This window comes from Erinaceus europaeus, chromosome 10 (assembly GCF_950295315.1).
Source record: "Erinaceus europaeus chromosome 10, mEriEur2.1, whole genome shotgun sequence".
NCBI classification, from domain to species: domain Eukaryota; kingdom Metazoa; phylum Chordata; class Mammalia; order Eulipotyphla; family Erinaceidae; genus Erinaceus; species Erinaceus europaeus.
The window spans coordinates 119,326,933-119,344,655 of NC_080171.1; the positions used below are offsets into that span (position 1 = coordinate 119,326,933).

Genomic DNA, 17,723 nt, shown 5'->3' on the forward strand with positions numbered 1-17,723 from the left:
CAACTTGTCTCCTTCCTGTAGCCTTATTTATTTATTTATAAAAAGGAAACACTGACAAAAACCATAGGATAAGAGGGGTACGACTCCACACAATTCCCACCACCAGAACTCCATATCCCATCCCCTCCCCTGATAGCTTTCCTATTCTCTATCCCTCTGGGAGTATGGACCCAGGGTCATTGTGGGATGCAGAAGGTGGAAGGTCTGGCTTCTGTAATTGCTTCCCCGCTGAACATGGGTGTTGACTGGTCGGTCCATACTCCCAGTCTGCCTCTCTCTTTTCCTAGTGGGGTGGGGTTCTGGAGAAGCGGGGCTCCAGGACACATTGGTGGGGTCGTCTGCCCAGGGAAGTCTGGTTGGCATCATATTAGCATATGGAACCTGATGGCTGAAAAAAGAGTTAACATATAGATGCAAACAAGTTGTTGACTAATGATGAACATAAGGGCTGGAATAGTTCAGATGAAGAGTTGGGGGTCCTCTATTTTATAGTTAGTAGTCCTATTCTAGTTATATTCCAAAGGACCTATGACTATACTAGTTTCTTTCTCTTTCTTTCTTTCTTTCTTTCTTTCTTTCTTTCTTTCTTTCTTTCCTTTCCTTTTCTTTTCCTTTCTTTTCTGAACCTGACATCTGATATGCAGGTGGATCCAAGTTATTGTCTGGAGAGATGATATCATCATGGCTGGAAAAAGGACCAGAAAGCTGGATCAGGGAAGAGAGTAGCTCCCTAACATGGAGAAGGTGTATAAGTATTGTTGACTGTAAACCCCATCCGTTTGATCTGATATACAGCCCATAGGCCCATATTCAGCTTAGGAGCCTGTGTGACCTCTGCATCCCTGTAGATCTGAGCTCACATGCTGTGGTCATGAGTAGGAACATTCCAAGCTGCCCCAATTTTAGGACCCATCTTCCTCAGGAGGAACATAAAGTATGTTGTCCAGCCTCCCTTCAGAGGACGGAGCATTCTCTACTTTTTTTTCCCCCTTTTTTGTTGCCCTTGCTGTTCATTGTCATTGTTGTTTTTGTTATTTTTGTGATTGCTGTCATTGTTGTTGGATAGGACAGAGAGAAATGGAGAGAGGAGGGGAAGACAGAGAGGGGGAGAGAAAGATAGACACCTGCAGACCTGCTTCACTGCCCGTGAAGCAACTCCCCTGCAGGTGGGGAGCCGGGGGCTCGAACCGGGATCCTTACACCAGTCCTTGTGCTTTGTGCCACCTGCACTTAATCCACTGTGCTACCACCTGGCCCCTTTACTGCTGCTGACCCATGTTGAGGGCAAGGTCTTATGTAGTCTTTATGAGTCAATACCAGAACTGGTTTTTTACAACACTAAGTAGGACATATGATTCGGAAGCTTAGCTTCTTCTATTACGACACACAGCACACCACCCACTTCATGTTTCTGCGTTTCCCCAAGTTAAATAAAGGCACTTCGGATTCCCATTGACGAAGCTCATTTGATCTCCATGAAGTCCTTCTAGACTTCCTTCTGTAGAACTGGTCCGACCCTCTGAAGCACTATCACATTTCTGACACATGCACTGTTGCTAATTGTTTGTCTTTCTGTTGCAATATTTTGTGTTCTTTGAAGGTAAGTGAATCTTTTTTTAAAATTTATTTTATTTATTTATTCCCTTTTGTTGCCCTTGTTGTTTTATTGTTGTAGTTATTATTGTCGTAGTTGTTGGATAGGACAGAGAGAAATGGAGAGAGGTGGGGAAGACAGAGAGGAGGAGAGAAAGACAGACACCTGCAGACCTGCTTCACCGCCTGTGAAGCGACTCCCCTGCAGGTGGGGAGTCAGGGCTTGAACCGGGATCCTTATGCTGGTCCTTGTGCTTTGCGCCACCTGCGCTTAACCTGCTGTGCTACAGCCCGACTCCCGAAGGTAAGTGAATCTTAAATCTCACTGTCTTTCTTTGACTATGTCGTACCGAGAAGGGATGGTTTTGGACTAGTTTGTAAACAAGACAAGTCAGACCCTTTGGCTGATTTCCTAACTTTTTACACAGAGGAACTAAGATCTTTGGACAGAGAAAACCTCAAGCGTTCAGCTGAGTCTAGGGAGTCACCTGGAGGAGCTGACTGGCATGGAGGGGCTCGTAGAAGGTTCCTCTCCTACTGCTGAGAGCTCAGTGCCAGTTCCTGTATCTTTTCTACTTCTGTGACAGAAAACACACAGCTGGATAAAGTAGCCTTAGACGTGGCTGGGCCTGGTGAGTGTTTTTACAGGCTGTGGTGCCAACTTCAACTCTGTGCCCTATTTTTGTGTTACCATTACAGAGGACTTGAATCAACGACGTTAATATAATAATTGAAGCAGCTGATGGTAAATCAAAATCAAAACGGAGAGGAATGTTTACTGAATCAGAATAAATTAATCAAAGATTAAGACTGTAATTACTTAGGACACAAAATATCAATCCTAAATATCCATTTCATTTAAAGAGCTCTAAGGAGAGCAAAAGAGTTTACGAGACAGAAAAATGTCAATTACATCTATACAAAGAATTTGTCTCTTCCCTCTCATGGATGAGTTCGATGTCTTGGAATAACTTGAGAGATTTCATAAAAAAAATAGTAGCAATTGGAGCCAGGCGGTGGTGCACCTGGTTAAGCACACACACTACAGTTCACAAGCCTCCAGTCTCCACCTGCAGGGGGAAATCTTCACAAGTGGTGAAGTAGGGCTGCAGCTGTCTCTCTGTCTCTCTCCCTCTTTATCTCCCCCTCAATTTCTGGCTATCTTTATCAGTCAATAAATAAAAGATAAAAAATAGTAGCAACATATCATACTTTTTTTTTTGCCTCCAGGGTTATTGCTGGGGCTCAGTGCCTGCACCATGAATCCACTGCTCCTGGAGGCCATTTTTCCCCCCTTTTGTTGCCCTTGTTGTTGTAGCCTTGTTGTGGTTATTATTGCTGTTGTTGATGTCATTCGTTGTTGGATAGGACAGAGAGAAATGGAGAGAGGAGGGAAAGACAGAGAGGGGGAGAGAAAGATAGACATCTGCAGACCTGCTTCACCTCCTGTGAAGCGACTCCCCTGCAGGTGGGGAGCCGGGGGCTAGAACCAGGATCCTTATGCCGGTCCTTGTGCTTGGCGCATATCATACTATTTGACGTTACTAAGTTTTTACTATCAATAAGCATCTAGGGGTAACCCTGCCTGTTTCTTGACTCTTCAACTGATTCTGGATCTGACTTTGGAAAAATAGATGTCTCTGTATGTGACAGGAGTATGTGACAGGACCTTGCATGTGAATGAGAAAATTAATTCTGGCATCAAGTGTTTGTCTTAAACTTCTTTTGGTTTGTTTTTTATGCTTATAGCAAATGCTGTGAGAGGGATGGTAGGCAGACAACCATCTTTTAGGCATTTAGGACAGTTTCCTCCCAGCCTATATTTTCATAGACAGTCTCTGCTTCTCTGAGGTCCTAAATACTTTATCACCTGTTAGAACTCTTCAGAGCAACTCCACAATACTTTTCCTAAATGACTATGAGAACTCATTTGGATTTTTAATAAACAGTCACATTCTAATGAGGTCTTCACAAAACTTACTAAATATGTTTCGAAATCATTAGCTTAAATTACCGGTACAAAAGTCTCCTCTGGGAGTCCTGCAGATTTGGTTATAAGACTTTTGGCAGATGGATTAGCACAAAAACATAACAGAGTTTCTGAATCTCCACACAAACGGTGTAAATGGGAATGCCTGGGAAACGGGTGACTGGATAAAAAGCTAAATGTCCCTCAGGTGGGCTCACTAAAGAGAGAAAACAATTGTCACACATTCCAGCTCAATTTAAAAGCCAGGTGTGCAGCCGTAGGCAGGTGCCAGGAAAAACCGACAAGGGTCTCCTCCCAGAACACATGGGCTGAAAGGGGATGCGTGGTGGTGACAAGGAAGTCTTAGATAATGACAGGTCCTGGCAGATGTAACAGGGACCCTGCTGGAGGGATGTGCAGTGTCTGTGTCTCCGGCACCAGGTGCTGAGACAGAGAAGGCCTCCCAGGGGTTCCAACATGGGCAATTATAACTGCCTAATGGAGAGTGCTTCAGGGCAGAAATCAGGGGGGAAAATAGGTTCCCAGCTCTGACTTAATGAATCAGCAGCTAGTCTGTGTAAACAAACAGGCATCCACCTAGCTCATGCCTAATTTATGAAGGACCATGTGTGGCACACATGCTAAGTAGGTAGCTATAGCCCTTAAAAACCATGTCATTCTGATTTCTTGGGTGGTTTGTTATTGCTGCTTTTAAACATGGAAAGTAGAGAGGCCTCTCTAAATAATTGTGTTCGATGGGCAACGGAAATGTAGATGAACGGCCTGGAGCAAGTCTAGCGTATTCCCCCCAAGGCGATGTGACCTCTGGTCAAAACTCCTAAATCATGCCAAACATTTCAAGGACAGATGCCGGCACATTCATTAGTGACTGAGAACAGATCTGTTCAAGGGCTCAAAGGCAACTAGGTGGGAACTCTTCAGTACAGCCTCACAAACCTGGTGCTCAAGATCTGGAGAGAATGAAAAAAAAAATAAATACACTGGCTAGACTTCAAATGATTGACTTACTTTAAACCTCTGAGCTGATTATTTATGGGTGACCCTGAAACCAAGTTACTTTCTCTACTGTAGCTGCACAGTGATGGTAAGTTAGGATTTCCATGGTTACTTGTCAGAAAGCCTGTGTCCATGATAGAGATCAACAGTGACCACCTGAATGGGATGCAGTCAAGTGCCTGAAGAAGGAAGCAGTGACCACCAGTGCAAGGCCTTTGGATTTCTCCAAATTCAGGTAACTTGAAATGAAGCCTGATTCCCTGTCATATACAAGAAAATTATAATATATGCATATACATATGCATATGCGTGTGTGTGTGTGTGTGTGTGTGTGTGCATTCTGATCTTTTAGCCAAACACAGTGCTGTCCCCATCTTTCACCAAAGACACTGAGCTATATCTACCCCCCCAAGGCTTTATATATGAAATTAGCTTACCTCTTAAGTCACTGAGTCCAGGGACAGTGTAGTCTGGTATCTCAATTAAGCAAAAATAATGTGTTTTTTGACTTTCCTTTTTTTTTTCTCCTTTCTCTCTTCCATATATATATGGAAAGAGAGAGAAAGCTTGAAAGGGTGGGAAGACGCCTGAAGCACTGCTTTATTACTCATGGAAGCTTTCCTCTCATCAGTTGGGACCGGAGCTTGAACCCCCATCCTTGAACATAGTAATGAGTGAGCTCCTTTGGATGCACCACGGCCCAGTCCCTAGTACCTTGCCTTTTTTTTTTTTAATTTTTAAAAATTTTTTAAAATTTATTTTCCCTTTTGTTGCCCTTGTTTTTTTTTTTTATTGTTGTTGTAATTATTATTGTTGTCATCATCGTTGGATAGGACAGAGAGAAATGGAAAGAGGAGGGAAGACAGAGAGGGGGAGAGAAAGACAGACACCTGCAGACCTGCTTCACCACCTGTGAAGTGACTCCCCGGCAGGTGGGGAGCCGGGGGCTCAAACCGGGATCCTTGAGCCGGTCCTTGCGCTTTGCACCACGTGCGCTTAACCCGCTGAGCTACCTCCCGACTCCCTTTACCTTGCCTTTTAAACAATGCAGTAGCAGTTGTCATTTTTGAAACAGTTATCTACTTTCTGAAATAATTCACCTTCCGCTTATTTTAAGTGAGTTTCCATCCAAATCTTTAAAATCTGAGGCAGCAAATGACTTTCTAGGCACCATTACAGCAGAAGTAAAGCACTGTGAGACGGCCCCTGGGTGTCTTTTCCCATCAAGTGTACATAAGAGGCCCATAAATATCTGTGAAATGAATGAAGTGTCTGAAGCTGAGTGTGTACTCCAAGTGTCTGAAAACAGATGAAATACTCAGCGCAGCTATTTCGTCATTGACCTAGCCTATGCTGATTACTCTCTGACACTGAGCTGGAAGGATGTCCAGTCCTCATTCCGTTGGCATTTTCTTAGTGTGAGGTACATACCAGAAGAGAGGAAGGCTGCCCTTCCACTTTAAGGAGTTTGCTTCCTAGAGTTACATTTTTTAAAATAGTCATTATTGGTTTTCATAGCATAAGGCTTGGATAAAAAGGTTAAATTGTTTGGATTGCTTTCTTTAAATTTTTAAACATTTCTTACCTTTGATTAACAGTGGGCTACAACACTGTAAGGTTATAAAATATACATCCACACCACACCCACCACCAAAGGTCTGTGCCCCACCCATCCCATTTCTCAAAGATAATCACCCGAGTTCTCAAAAAGTCAGAAACAGTCTTTTTTTTTTTTTTTTTTTTTTCTAAAGGTGATTTTTAGAGGCCATTGTAAGTCAGGTTTGTTGGTGTAAAGGTAAGGGTTAAGGGTATACAGCATAAGGGTATATAGTGAGGGTATATAGCATAATAGTTATGCAAGGATACTCTCATGCCTGAGACTCTTAAGTCCCAGGTTCAATCCTCACACACCACAGTAAGCCAGAGCTGTGTAGTGCTCTGATGTTCCTGTGTCTTTCTCTCTCTGCATCTCTCTCAAAAATAAAGTAAATAAAAGATTTTTAAAAAAATTAAAGGTAAGGGTTAACTCTAAGACCTGTAGTCACTGAGACTCGAGCCGGTCTTTCTAAAGCACCTGACGTGTCTGTATAAGAAGCCCATGAAAGCAGTGATCTTCCAACCTGTTCCAAGGCTCAAGCTTGGTGGTGTGGAGGCTCTTGTTGGCTAGATTCTTGACAAGCTCTTCACCCGCTGCCCCTGTGCTTTGCTTTTGATACGCTGGGGCTTCACTGTACTGTGCCTCTTCCAGCAAGAGACACAAAGAAACCACAGCACAAAAGAGTTCCCACTCTCCACATTCCCTGGGGACTGGGGGCTTGAACCTGGGTCTTGTTGCTTGGCAAAGCAGGCACCTCTCCAGGTGAACTATCGGCTTGGCCCCAGCTCCTATGCCCTTACTCTGTCTCCCAGTAGAGAGAGAATATGAATGATCTCCATATAGTCAGTATATAAAATATTTTTATGAGTTCTTATACTTCACAGTGTCCCCCTAGTCTCTCTCTTTTTTATTGCTTTGTTTATATCCTTTATATTACAAAACATTTTACCTTTTTTTTTTAATTGCCACCAGAGTTATCACTGGAGCTTGGTGTCAGCAAATCTATCACTACAGGCAGCCATTTTCTCTCTCCCTGCCTTCCTCTCTCCTTCTTTCTTTCTTTCTTTCTTTCTTTCTTTCTTTCTTTCTTTCTTTCTTTCTTTCTTTCTTTCCTTCTCCCACCCTTCCTTCCTTCCTTCCTTCCTTCCTTCCTCTTTCTTTTTTCTTTTTTCTCCTATCTTTCTCTCTTTCTTTCTTTTTTTCTTTCTTCTATCTTTCTTTCTTTCTTTCTCCCTTCCTCCCACCCTTCCTCCCACCCTTCCTTCCTTCCTTCCTTCCTTCCTTCCTTCCTTCCTTTCCATTTTATTGGATAGGGCAGAGAGAAGTTGATAGAGGGGAAGGAGATAGAGAAAGAGAGAGAAAGAAAGACGCATGCAGGCCTACTTTACAGTTTGTGAAGTTTCTGCCTGCAGAAGAGGAGCAGGGACTCAAGCCCGAGTCCATGTGCATTGAACCAGGTGTGCCACCACCCAGCTTCCTACATTTTTTTTTTTGAATTCAGTCAATTCCCCCCATCTTTTTATTACTGTGATTTTTGTATACTTGGAACATTCTTTACAAAAACCCAAAGGTCATACATTTTTCTCCTGAAAGTTTTAAGGTTTTCTTATTATAGTCCCTTTTATGAAGGAGATTATATTGCTACTGTTGTCCACTCGGATAACAGAATGGCCCAACTTCAGCAAACAAGCCACACGTGCTTTCTCCACTCCCTGGCTACTTCCCCACTTCTGCCTACATTCAAAACCTGGGCTCTCTATTTTAATCGCTAGGTCCATTGATCTCTTCCAGTTTTGGGGACCTATAATTTCCCTGTATCCTGTGTTCTTGTCTGGCTTTTATATCAAGGTTTCCTCCTAGTCTCTTCAACTAAAAAATAAATATATAAATAAAAAGAGTGGACAGTCTATCTTTTCTCTTAGACTTGTAGGACTTGAATGATACATTCATAAGTCATAGCACATACCCTCTTTGTATATCAAACATTTGTTTCTGGTACTTTTTCATGGGTCATTTAAAAAAAAATTTCTTGGCTTGAGGGATCTAAAATAAGGCCTCATACATGCAAAGCAGGACTCCCACCACTGAACTACATCCCAGATCTCCGTGGGTCAATGTTTAACCATTCATTCACTCGTACTGGTTATGTTTGGTTTTCTTCCTTTTCCTTCTGATTGTCTATTGCATTAGTGTTGAGACTTGTCTCAAGTGGCCTCCCCCAGGGCTCTGTTCTGGCTCCTACGCTATTCAATATTTACATCAATGACCTCCCAGAAACTTCTTCAAGGAAGTTCATCTACGCCGATGACATCTGCTGTGCAACTCAGGCATCAAAGTTCAACATCCTCAAGGAAACACTCATGAAAGACATGTCTCTGATATCTGATTACTGTAAAAAATGGCGACTAATCCCTAGCACTGCAAAAACGGTATCATCTGTTTTCCATCTATACCATGCCTCGGCCTCACGTGAGCTTAATATGCAGCTTGGCGATACGAGAATCGGCATGAAGCCCAGCCAGTCTGTCTTGGCGTAACTCTTGATCGCACTCTGTCATTTCACGAACATCTCACAAAAACTGCAGCAAAGGTGGGCGCGAGGAATCACATCATTGCAAGACTGGCCAGCTCCTCATGGGGCGCGAGCGCTTCCACACTACGATCATCATCTCTGGCATTATGCTATTCCACTGCAGAATACTGTGCCCCAGTATGGTTCCGTAGCCCCCATGTCCACTTGGTCGATTCCAAATTATATTCCTCCAGGAGGATAATTTCTGGAACCATCCGTTCCACCCCGGTTCCATGGCTGCCAGTTCTTAGCAACATCGCCCCGCCAGATATTCGTCGGGATGCGGCATCATCTAAGTTCATTTCCCACGTCTACGCTCGACCGGACCTGCCAATATACGCGGATATCTTCGCCCACCCTGTCCAATGCTTGACGTCTCATCACCCAATCTGGTCCCCTACGCCTACACTGACCTTCTCTGTTCCAGACTCTTGGAAACAGAGCTGGCAGTCAGCTGAGGTCAAGAACAAACAGCTCATCACAGACCCCTGCAAGCGTCAACCCGGCTTTGACCTAGCACGTTATGATCGGGCCCTCCTCAATCGCTATGGAACAGGCCATGGCCGGTGCGCCGCTATGTTCCATCGCTGGGGAGCCAGAGACGACCCGAACTGCCCCTGCGGCTCCAGACAGACTAGGACCCACATAGTCAACGACTGCCACCTCTCCAGATTCAAAGGAGGTCTCGAAACTTTACATCAGGCTCAACCTGACGCTGTTGACCGGCTACGGAAGAAGGGCAAACGCTAGAAGAAGAAGAAGTGTTTTCACAAAGCCATTTTGATTTTGCATTGCTTTTTTTTTTCTCGAATTTACTTTTGTAGTGGCACTGTTGGCTTTTCTGTTTCTTTTCTTTTATTAGATGGAGACAGACATTGAGAGGGACAGGGGACATGGAGAGGGAGAGAGAGACACCTACAGGGCTGCTTCACCGCTCTCTCAGCTTCTCTCCTGCAGGTGGGGCACCAGTGGCTTGAACCCAGGTCCGTGTGCATGGCAAACATGTACTCAGCCCGGCCCCAGTATTCTTATTTTCATTTATCTTCTTGAACTAGATGCTTAGCCTTCTTTTCTAATAATATTTTTGAACATATATGTCCTTGTAGCTGCCATTTAGTTTGGAATGTACAAGTCTACTAAATGATCCCTGATGATTCAAAGATCTGAATATTTTCTGTTTATAAATACTGTACGTACATAGGACATTTTACATTGATCATGAGCTTTCTAACAAGATTCGAACTCAAGATGAGTTTGATTTCTTGTGAATGAGTGTGTGTGTGTGTGTGAGTGAATGTGTGTGTGAGTGTGTGAATGTGTGTATGTGTGAGTGAATGTGTGTGTGTATGTGTGAGTGAATGTGTGTGTGTGAATGTGTGTAAGTGTGTGAATGTGTGAGTGTGAATGTGTGAGTGAGTGTGTGTGAGTGTGTGTGTGTGTGAGTGCGTGTGTGAGTGTGTGTGTGTGTGAGTGTGTGTGTGTATGTGTGAGTGAATGTAAGTGTGTGAATGTGTGTGTGTGAATGTGTGAGTGTGAATGTGTGAGTGTGTGTGAGTGTGTGTGTGTGTGAGTGTGTGTGAATGTGTGTGTGTGTGTGTGTTTGCGTGTATGTGCTGGCAACTGGTTAGCTTCCTTTTTCCCCTTATCTCCAACTCTTCCAGTTTATTTATTATTTATTTATTTAGAAAATATTTATTTATTCCCTTTTGTTGCCCTTGTTGTTTTATTGTTGTAGTTATTATTGTTGATGTTATCGTTGTTGGATAGGACAGACAGAAATAGAGAGAGGAGGAGAAGACAGAGAGAGGGAGAGAAAGACAGACACCTGCAGACCTGCTTCACCGCCTGTGACGTGACTCCCCTGCAGGTGGGGAACCGGGGGCTCGAACCGGGATCCTTACACCGGACCTTGCACTTTGCACCATGTGCGCTTAACCCGATGTGCTACCGCCTGACTCCCTGTTTTTTTTTTTTTTAATTTTTAATTATCTACCCCTTTTATTTTTACTTGTAGACATACAAAATTATTTTTATTTTCTTTTACTTTCCCTGAGATAAATTTGGCCTATTGCATTATATGAATTTACGGCATCAATTGTAATGACGATTTACAATACTGTAAAAGTAGAACCACAAGAGGCTTAGTTACGGCTTTTCTTTGTGATGAGAATGCTTAGGCTCTACTCTCTAAGCACCTCTAAAGTATCACACAGCATCGCTAGTCCTCACAATCATGCTGTATATTACATCTCCATACTTGTATATTACACCTCCAAATGTATCTATCTTATATCTGTGAATCTGCATCTTCTGTACCTTCACCCAGTTCCTCCTCCCATGAGGGTTTTGGTTTCATGGAGCAATCTTAGCTCAAGTTCTTAGCACTGCTCAAATTAAGACATGATCTTCCATCCTTGGTGGGTTTTAAAACTCATTGCACACTCTGTTGAGAGCACACAGGACCGTGTGCAAGGACCAGGGCTAAAGCCTCTGGTCCCCACCCACGGGATGTCACTTCACAAGAGGCAAAGCTGTGCTGCAGGTGTTTCTCTTTCTCTCTCCATAGCTGTCTCCCCCTTCTTCTCAATTTCTCTCTGTCTCTATCAAATAAATGAATAAATAAATTAAGTATTTTAAAAAAAGGACAAAATCCATGATTTAGGATGGTGAAGAATGAAGCCCTCCCATCATCTTTTCACTAACACTGACACTCACCACCCAACTCAGCCTCAAAGGGCAACTGCTGGGTCTGTTCTCCCTCCCTCTCTCTTTCATCACTAACCCTCACCTCGCGTCTGGTCTCTAGTAGTTTACCTTCATCAAGAAACAAAGCCAAACATTTTGAATATACATATTCATATATCATGTGATATATCTAAGCATCAAAATATAAGTTTACATTTTATCTATATTTTCTAGATATTTATATGGGATTTTCAAATTATTGACTTTGTGCGTTTTTTGTTTTTTTTTTCCTCCCTAGAATTTTAAGTACTTCCCACTTATCAAGATCTCTCTTCTTCCTGGCTTATGTTTCCTGGTATCATCCAAGAATATATATATTATAAACAAATATCTTATAATATATTGTAATATTATAATAATATATTATAATATTATATATAAAAAACTTTATAAAGTTGTTTTTATAAACAACTTTATATATATTATATATATAAACAACTTTATCAAAGTATAATTAAAGTAAAAAGAACAAGACATTTGACTACAAGCATCAGTCAGATGCATTATGGAACAGGCATACACCTGCGACTCCAGCACTGAAGTCAAGGAACTGAATCCAACACCTCTCAAAGTTTTCTGAGTTTCAGCCCCTTTTGTAGTAAGGATACTGAACATGGGATCTGGTGTCTTAAAAATTAAGAACACAATACAGTGTTCTTAACTTTAAGTGTTATTTTGTGTAACAGACCTCTTTTCACCTAATATAACTGAACGTTTAGACCCATTGAATATCATGTTCCATTTCCCTTCCCTACCAGCCCCTGTCAACTACTATTAGAGTCTTTGTCTGTATGAGCCTGGCCAGCTTCATGAATACCTCATTTGGCTTTGATACCTCATCTAAGTGAAATCACGCAGTATTTTTCTTCCTGTGACTGGCTTATTTCACTCAGCATAATATCCTCCGGATTGATTCACACTGTCATGAATGGCAGACTCTCCTTCTTATAGGACTGAGAATCTTAACCCCATTATGGCTTCTACCCCAATCTTTCAATTCTAGGCTAACCCCTGGGCTACCTTTGCTGAGGATACAGCTCACCATGTCAACTTCTCCTTAGTGAAGCAGAACCATTAGGAAACCTAATGACCCTACTAGGAAAGAAATAAAACTGGACTCTATGTACTTTTCCACTAAAAAACATTTCTTTATATATAATCCCACAGCGTGACGCTACTTAGATTGAAACTACTCGAGTGCTTCCAGATTTATTAAAATCAGCATTCATAAAAAATTAGTGCAGGTAAATTTAGTAACACAAGATGAAATGCTGGAAGGAGATTATAATCTCTGATTGATAGCTTATGAAACAGAGGTGTAGAAAAATAAAATCCCAATAAGAGGAGATGCTGGAATTCCAACTTCAGGTTGATGAGTCCAGAGTTGTTTACTCTTTTCCTTTTTCTCTTTGTTTGCCACTAGGGTTATCACAACAATTCTGCAATTCTGCACCATTCCACTCTTCCTGGTGACCATGTTCTCCCCCCACCACCTTTTGAAAGGCTGGGGGGGGGGGGAGAGAGAGAGAGAGAGAGAATATAGACACCTGTAGCACTGCTCTACCACTTGTTAAGTTTCTCCCCTGCAGGTGGGGGTTGAGGGCTTGAACTTGGGGGCCTCGTGCATGGTGACGTGTGCTCTTCAGGATGCTAGACTGCTTGACCCTGCTGTCCACCATTTTCAGAGTAAATTTTCCATACTCGGGAAGTGTAGTCAGGCCTAATGTGGCTCCCATTGAGTTTTGACATCCAACAACCAGCATTCATGCTTAGAAGTGTTTCTGTGTGCTCAGTATAGCCAGATAAAAACTGCTTTTAAAGCTCGAGTGCCTTTCCTGTCTGTTGCTATCGCAACAAATGAAAGCAACTCAGGATGTATTTACTGATGACTTATAGGCAGGCGCAGCCAGAGACAGCAGGAAGTGTAGTAGCTAATGTTTTCTGGAATACACACAATACTTTAAAACCTAGCTGTTGTCTACTTCATGTTACCGACTAAGAGAGGAATGAACGATCATGTAAGTGGATAGCCAACTTACCCTCCCGACTTCCACAAGGTTGGTCACCATGACTATGCTCGCTGTGTTTTCATGCCACACCATCCTCCAGAAGTCATAAATGGTCTCTTGCATGGGTCCTGCAGTAAAAAGAACAGAGATGATATTTTCCTTTTTAAGTTTGCAGCTGGAAAAGTCCTAGGGCTTGCAAATAAATTCACTCACATTCCTATCAGTTCTCCCACGTTCACAGGTAGCTACACCGCTTTTTCATGTTGATGCAACTATAGACATTCCTTTTTTTTTTTTTTCCATTCATGGATACATTTCCTCACTCCATGAACGTTATCTGCATTTGAGCCCCTCTACCTCCCTCTCTTAAAGTACTGCCATGAAAGAAAGTTATTTCTCTACCATTTAGCTATTTATCTTCATAATACTCAAGAGTGAAATTTTAAAAAATGGATAACATTACTCTTTCTGCTAACAATTGGCAGATATCCCAGAGAAATGGTACATAGAATGAAATGAGCCTCTATAGGAAAAATGGCCTTTTCTTGTATCTAATATTTTTCTTATTCTGTGCTATCTGCCAAATTAATCCACTTTTTAAAACCAGACTTTCTAAAGTGGGAGAGAAGTTAGAGTTTAAGCAGTTATACCTCCTGTCTCTGAATATGATCAGAATCTTCTCCTTTAACTTTTGGGATCTGAGTATTAAAAAGGTCTGTCTTAAGGACTGAATAAGAAAAAGAGATGGAACATGTAAAAAATAGCAGAGTTATAGGTATTAGCAAGAACAAAATGTTGGACTACTATTTTATGGTTCCAGTTTATTAAACATTCTGTCTTGATTTCTAACTTACTTCATTTCAGCCATCAACTTTCAGATGCTACTCTGATGTCATCCTGATCCCTGGGCAGACGTACCTCACCAATGTGTCCTGGAACCTCACCTCCCCAGAGAGCCCTGCCCCACTAGGGAACGATAGAAACAGGCTGTGGGTGTGGATCCACCTGCCAATGTCCATGTACAGTGGAGAAGCAAATACAGAAGCCAGAACTCCTACCTCCTGTACCCCATAAAGAATTTTGGTCTATACTCCCAGAGGAATAAAGAATGGGGAAGCTTCCAATAGAGGGGAGGGGACACGGAACTCTGATGGTGGGAACTGTGTGGAATTATATCCCTGTGATCTTACAATCTTATAAATCTATATTAAGTCACTCATAAAAATTAAAAACTGTTGGAATTTAAATGTTTTTAAAAATTCAAACACCTCCCCAAAGCTCTACTTGATGCTAATTCATATTTGAAGGTAAAAATGTAACAGCATAGATTTTTTTTTCAAAATGCAAGCAGATATGCAGAGACATGAATGAAATGTAGCTTCATGGGCATGAAGACTCACATGTTATATATGGATTTATATAAATAAAAGATCAGGTGCTAGGAGCAGGACCCAGTTGTACTATAGTGAAGATACTAAAATAAAATACTGTTGCAGACAACTAGACTTTGAAGCCAAATATATGAATTTGAGATATGCTGTTGCTTTTCAACTGACTGTGATTTGGAGCAAGTTATTTAGTCTAATGAGTCTCACTATCTTCACCTTGTAGCTGCAAACTGATTTCAAAACCACTTCTCAGGGGTCTTTGGAGGATTCATGAAGCTGACACATTAAAAAATAATTTAAAATATTCTTTATTTATTGGATAGAGACAGCCAGAAATCAAGAGGGTAGGGGGATGCAGAGAGGGAGAGAGACAAAGTGACACCTGAAGCCCTGGCTCACTGTTTGTGAAGCTTTCCCCCTACAGGTGGGGACAGGGGGCTTGAACCCACGTCCTTATGCACTGTAACATGTCAACCAGGTAGCCAGCCACCACCCAACCTGGAGTTGACACATTTTATAAAGAGCAAAGCACTACATACAGCAAAACCACAGTGCATTTAAAGATGTTTATTGACCGTCATTCCTTGGCTGAGGCTTGGGCACTGGACAATGATGACCTATACCAGGGCTCATTCACTCACCTCCCACTCCTCTGGGCTGATTAGCAGTTGACTCCTGTGGACCCCCAACTCTTCATCTGCACTATTCCAGACTTTAGGTTCATGGTTAGTCAAGAATTTGTTTGGCTTTCTATGTTAACTCTCTTTTCAGCCACCAAGTTCCAGATGCTACCATGATGCCAACCTGGACAGATGACCCCACCAATGTGTCTTGGAGCCCCGACTCCCCAGAAACCCACTCCACTAGGGAAAGAGAGAGGCAGGCTGGGAGTATGGATCCACCTGTCAACACCCATGTTCAGCAGGGAAGCAATTACAGAAGCCAGACCTTCCACCTTCTGTATCCCACAATGACCTTGGGTCCTTACTCCCAGAGGGTTAAAGAATAGGAAAGCTATCAGGGGAGGGGATGGGATATGGAGGTCTGGTGGTGGGAACTGTGTGGAGTTGTACCCCTCCTATCCTATGGTTTTTGTGTTTCCTTTTTACAAATAAAAATTAAAAAATACTCTTTTTTTTCTTTCTACAACAAAAACTCCCAAGTTGCTTCTTGCTGTGTAGCAGTACACTCTGAACCTCCCCTGTGCAAACCAGCGCCACTTCCTGACATCTGTATGGCCAGCCCCTTTCTGGGAGCAAGTGTACCACCTCCCTTAAAGCTTGTCTTGCCATTTCTGATTTGTGTGCACCAGCTCCTGACACGTAGGCTGGGGAATTCAGTGACTTCAAGCTGAGGTTACCAAGTGAACATCTGATCCGATCAATCACTACTTTTTAAGTTTGCAGAGAGGTTCTTCCATTGCGTACTTAACAGCTCATTACTTATTCAACAAAAAACCCCCCAAAACCCCAAAACAAGCTGTGAGTCCATCTTTGTGCATAAGTTTCCCCAAAGTGACTTGTGGAACCAAGCAATGACCTAAATACTTTCTGCTTCCTTCAGTAGATCCATAGGTATGTTCCACCTCCCCTGGATTCCAGAAATAATCCTGCTGACAATGGCTGTAGTGGGTCAGTCTAGCATCATTGCTAGCGTGTTCCTACAAGGGGAAAAGCTACCTCTCCCTTCAATTCCCCAAAGGCATCTTCCCAGAGAGATTCTAGCAGAGAGACACCTTTTCAAAGGCACTTCCACTTATGCCCTCTTTGCTTTGGACCCCTTGCTATCTACAGATTGTCTAGATCAACTGCTATGACCGTAGAACTTTATGGAATACTTGGCACATAAAAGGAATTCAGTGAATAAGTACATCTGTATATCTATTTTTAATATTATCATTAGCTATTATTATTACCATATTAATTTTTAATGCTATACTAAATATACATCAATATTAAATGATATTCACATATAATACTTGTATGAGTCTCTGCATTTCTGCTTTTGAGATGATCTGTAAAAACCTGAAAGCCTTTGGGAGCTACTCTCTTCCCTGATCCAGCTTTCTAGTCCTTTTTCCAACTATGATACCATCTCCCCAGACAATAACCTGGGTCCACCAGCATATTAGATGTGAGGCGAAGGCCATGGGCCCTCTAGAATATACCTAAAGCAGATCTACAAGCTTTTTCCAAAAGGGAGACTGTTGCTGAGGAGTTATTCTGATGCAGTCTCTGCCCCCAGGTTTTACTACCCCCGCGAAATCCTAGCAGTGCCCCCTTCAACCAATCCTGGCCCTACACGTCACCCCTGGTTGTCGCCCAATAAAAAGCCCCCTCACCCCCCCCTCTCTGGGCTCTCAGCGCTCCCTCTCTGAGATCTCGTCCCCTGCTCTTCCCCCCCCCCCCCCCCGTGGTCAGGTAGTGGGGATGGCCATTGCCGGCTGGCCCCACGTGGTCTGAACCAACCCCCCCATCCTATAATAAAGATTTGTGTACCCCTTTGCTCTGGACGTCCACTCTCTTCTCCACGGTGCAGCCCGACACCAGACCGCAACAACAACATCAGACCCCAAATCTTCATCTGCCTTTAGGTTTATGATTAGTCAACAATTTGTTCTGCTTTATACCTTAACTCTTTTTCAGCCACCAGGTTCCAAATGATACCATGATGCCAATCCAACATCCTTGGGCAGAGGACCCAACATTTTGGAGCCCTGCCTCCCAGAGCCCTGCCCCACTAGGGAAAGAGAGAGGCAGGCTGAGAGTATGGATCCACCTGCCAACACCCATGTTCAGTGGAGAAGCAATTACAGAAGCCAGACCTTCCACCT

General features: G+C 42.7%; 1 protein-coding gene across 8 annotated transcripts in view; it reads right to left on the reverse strand.

Annotated features, from left to right (window-relative positions):
• Positions 1 to 17,723, reverse strand: part of PTPRM (protein tyrosine phosphatase receptor type M) — a 770,521-nt gene that overhangs the window by 56,060 nt on the left and 696,738 nt on the right. For all 8 annotated transcript variants that reach the window (XM_007517155.3, XM_060200700.1, XM_060200698.1 and 5 more), the window contains one exon: positions 13,533 to 13,630. In XM_007517155.3, the coding sequence (XP_007517217.1) occupies positions 13,533 to 13,630 (98 nt within the window). The remainder of the gene's footprint in view (positions 1 to 13,532; positions 13,631 to 17,723) is intronic.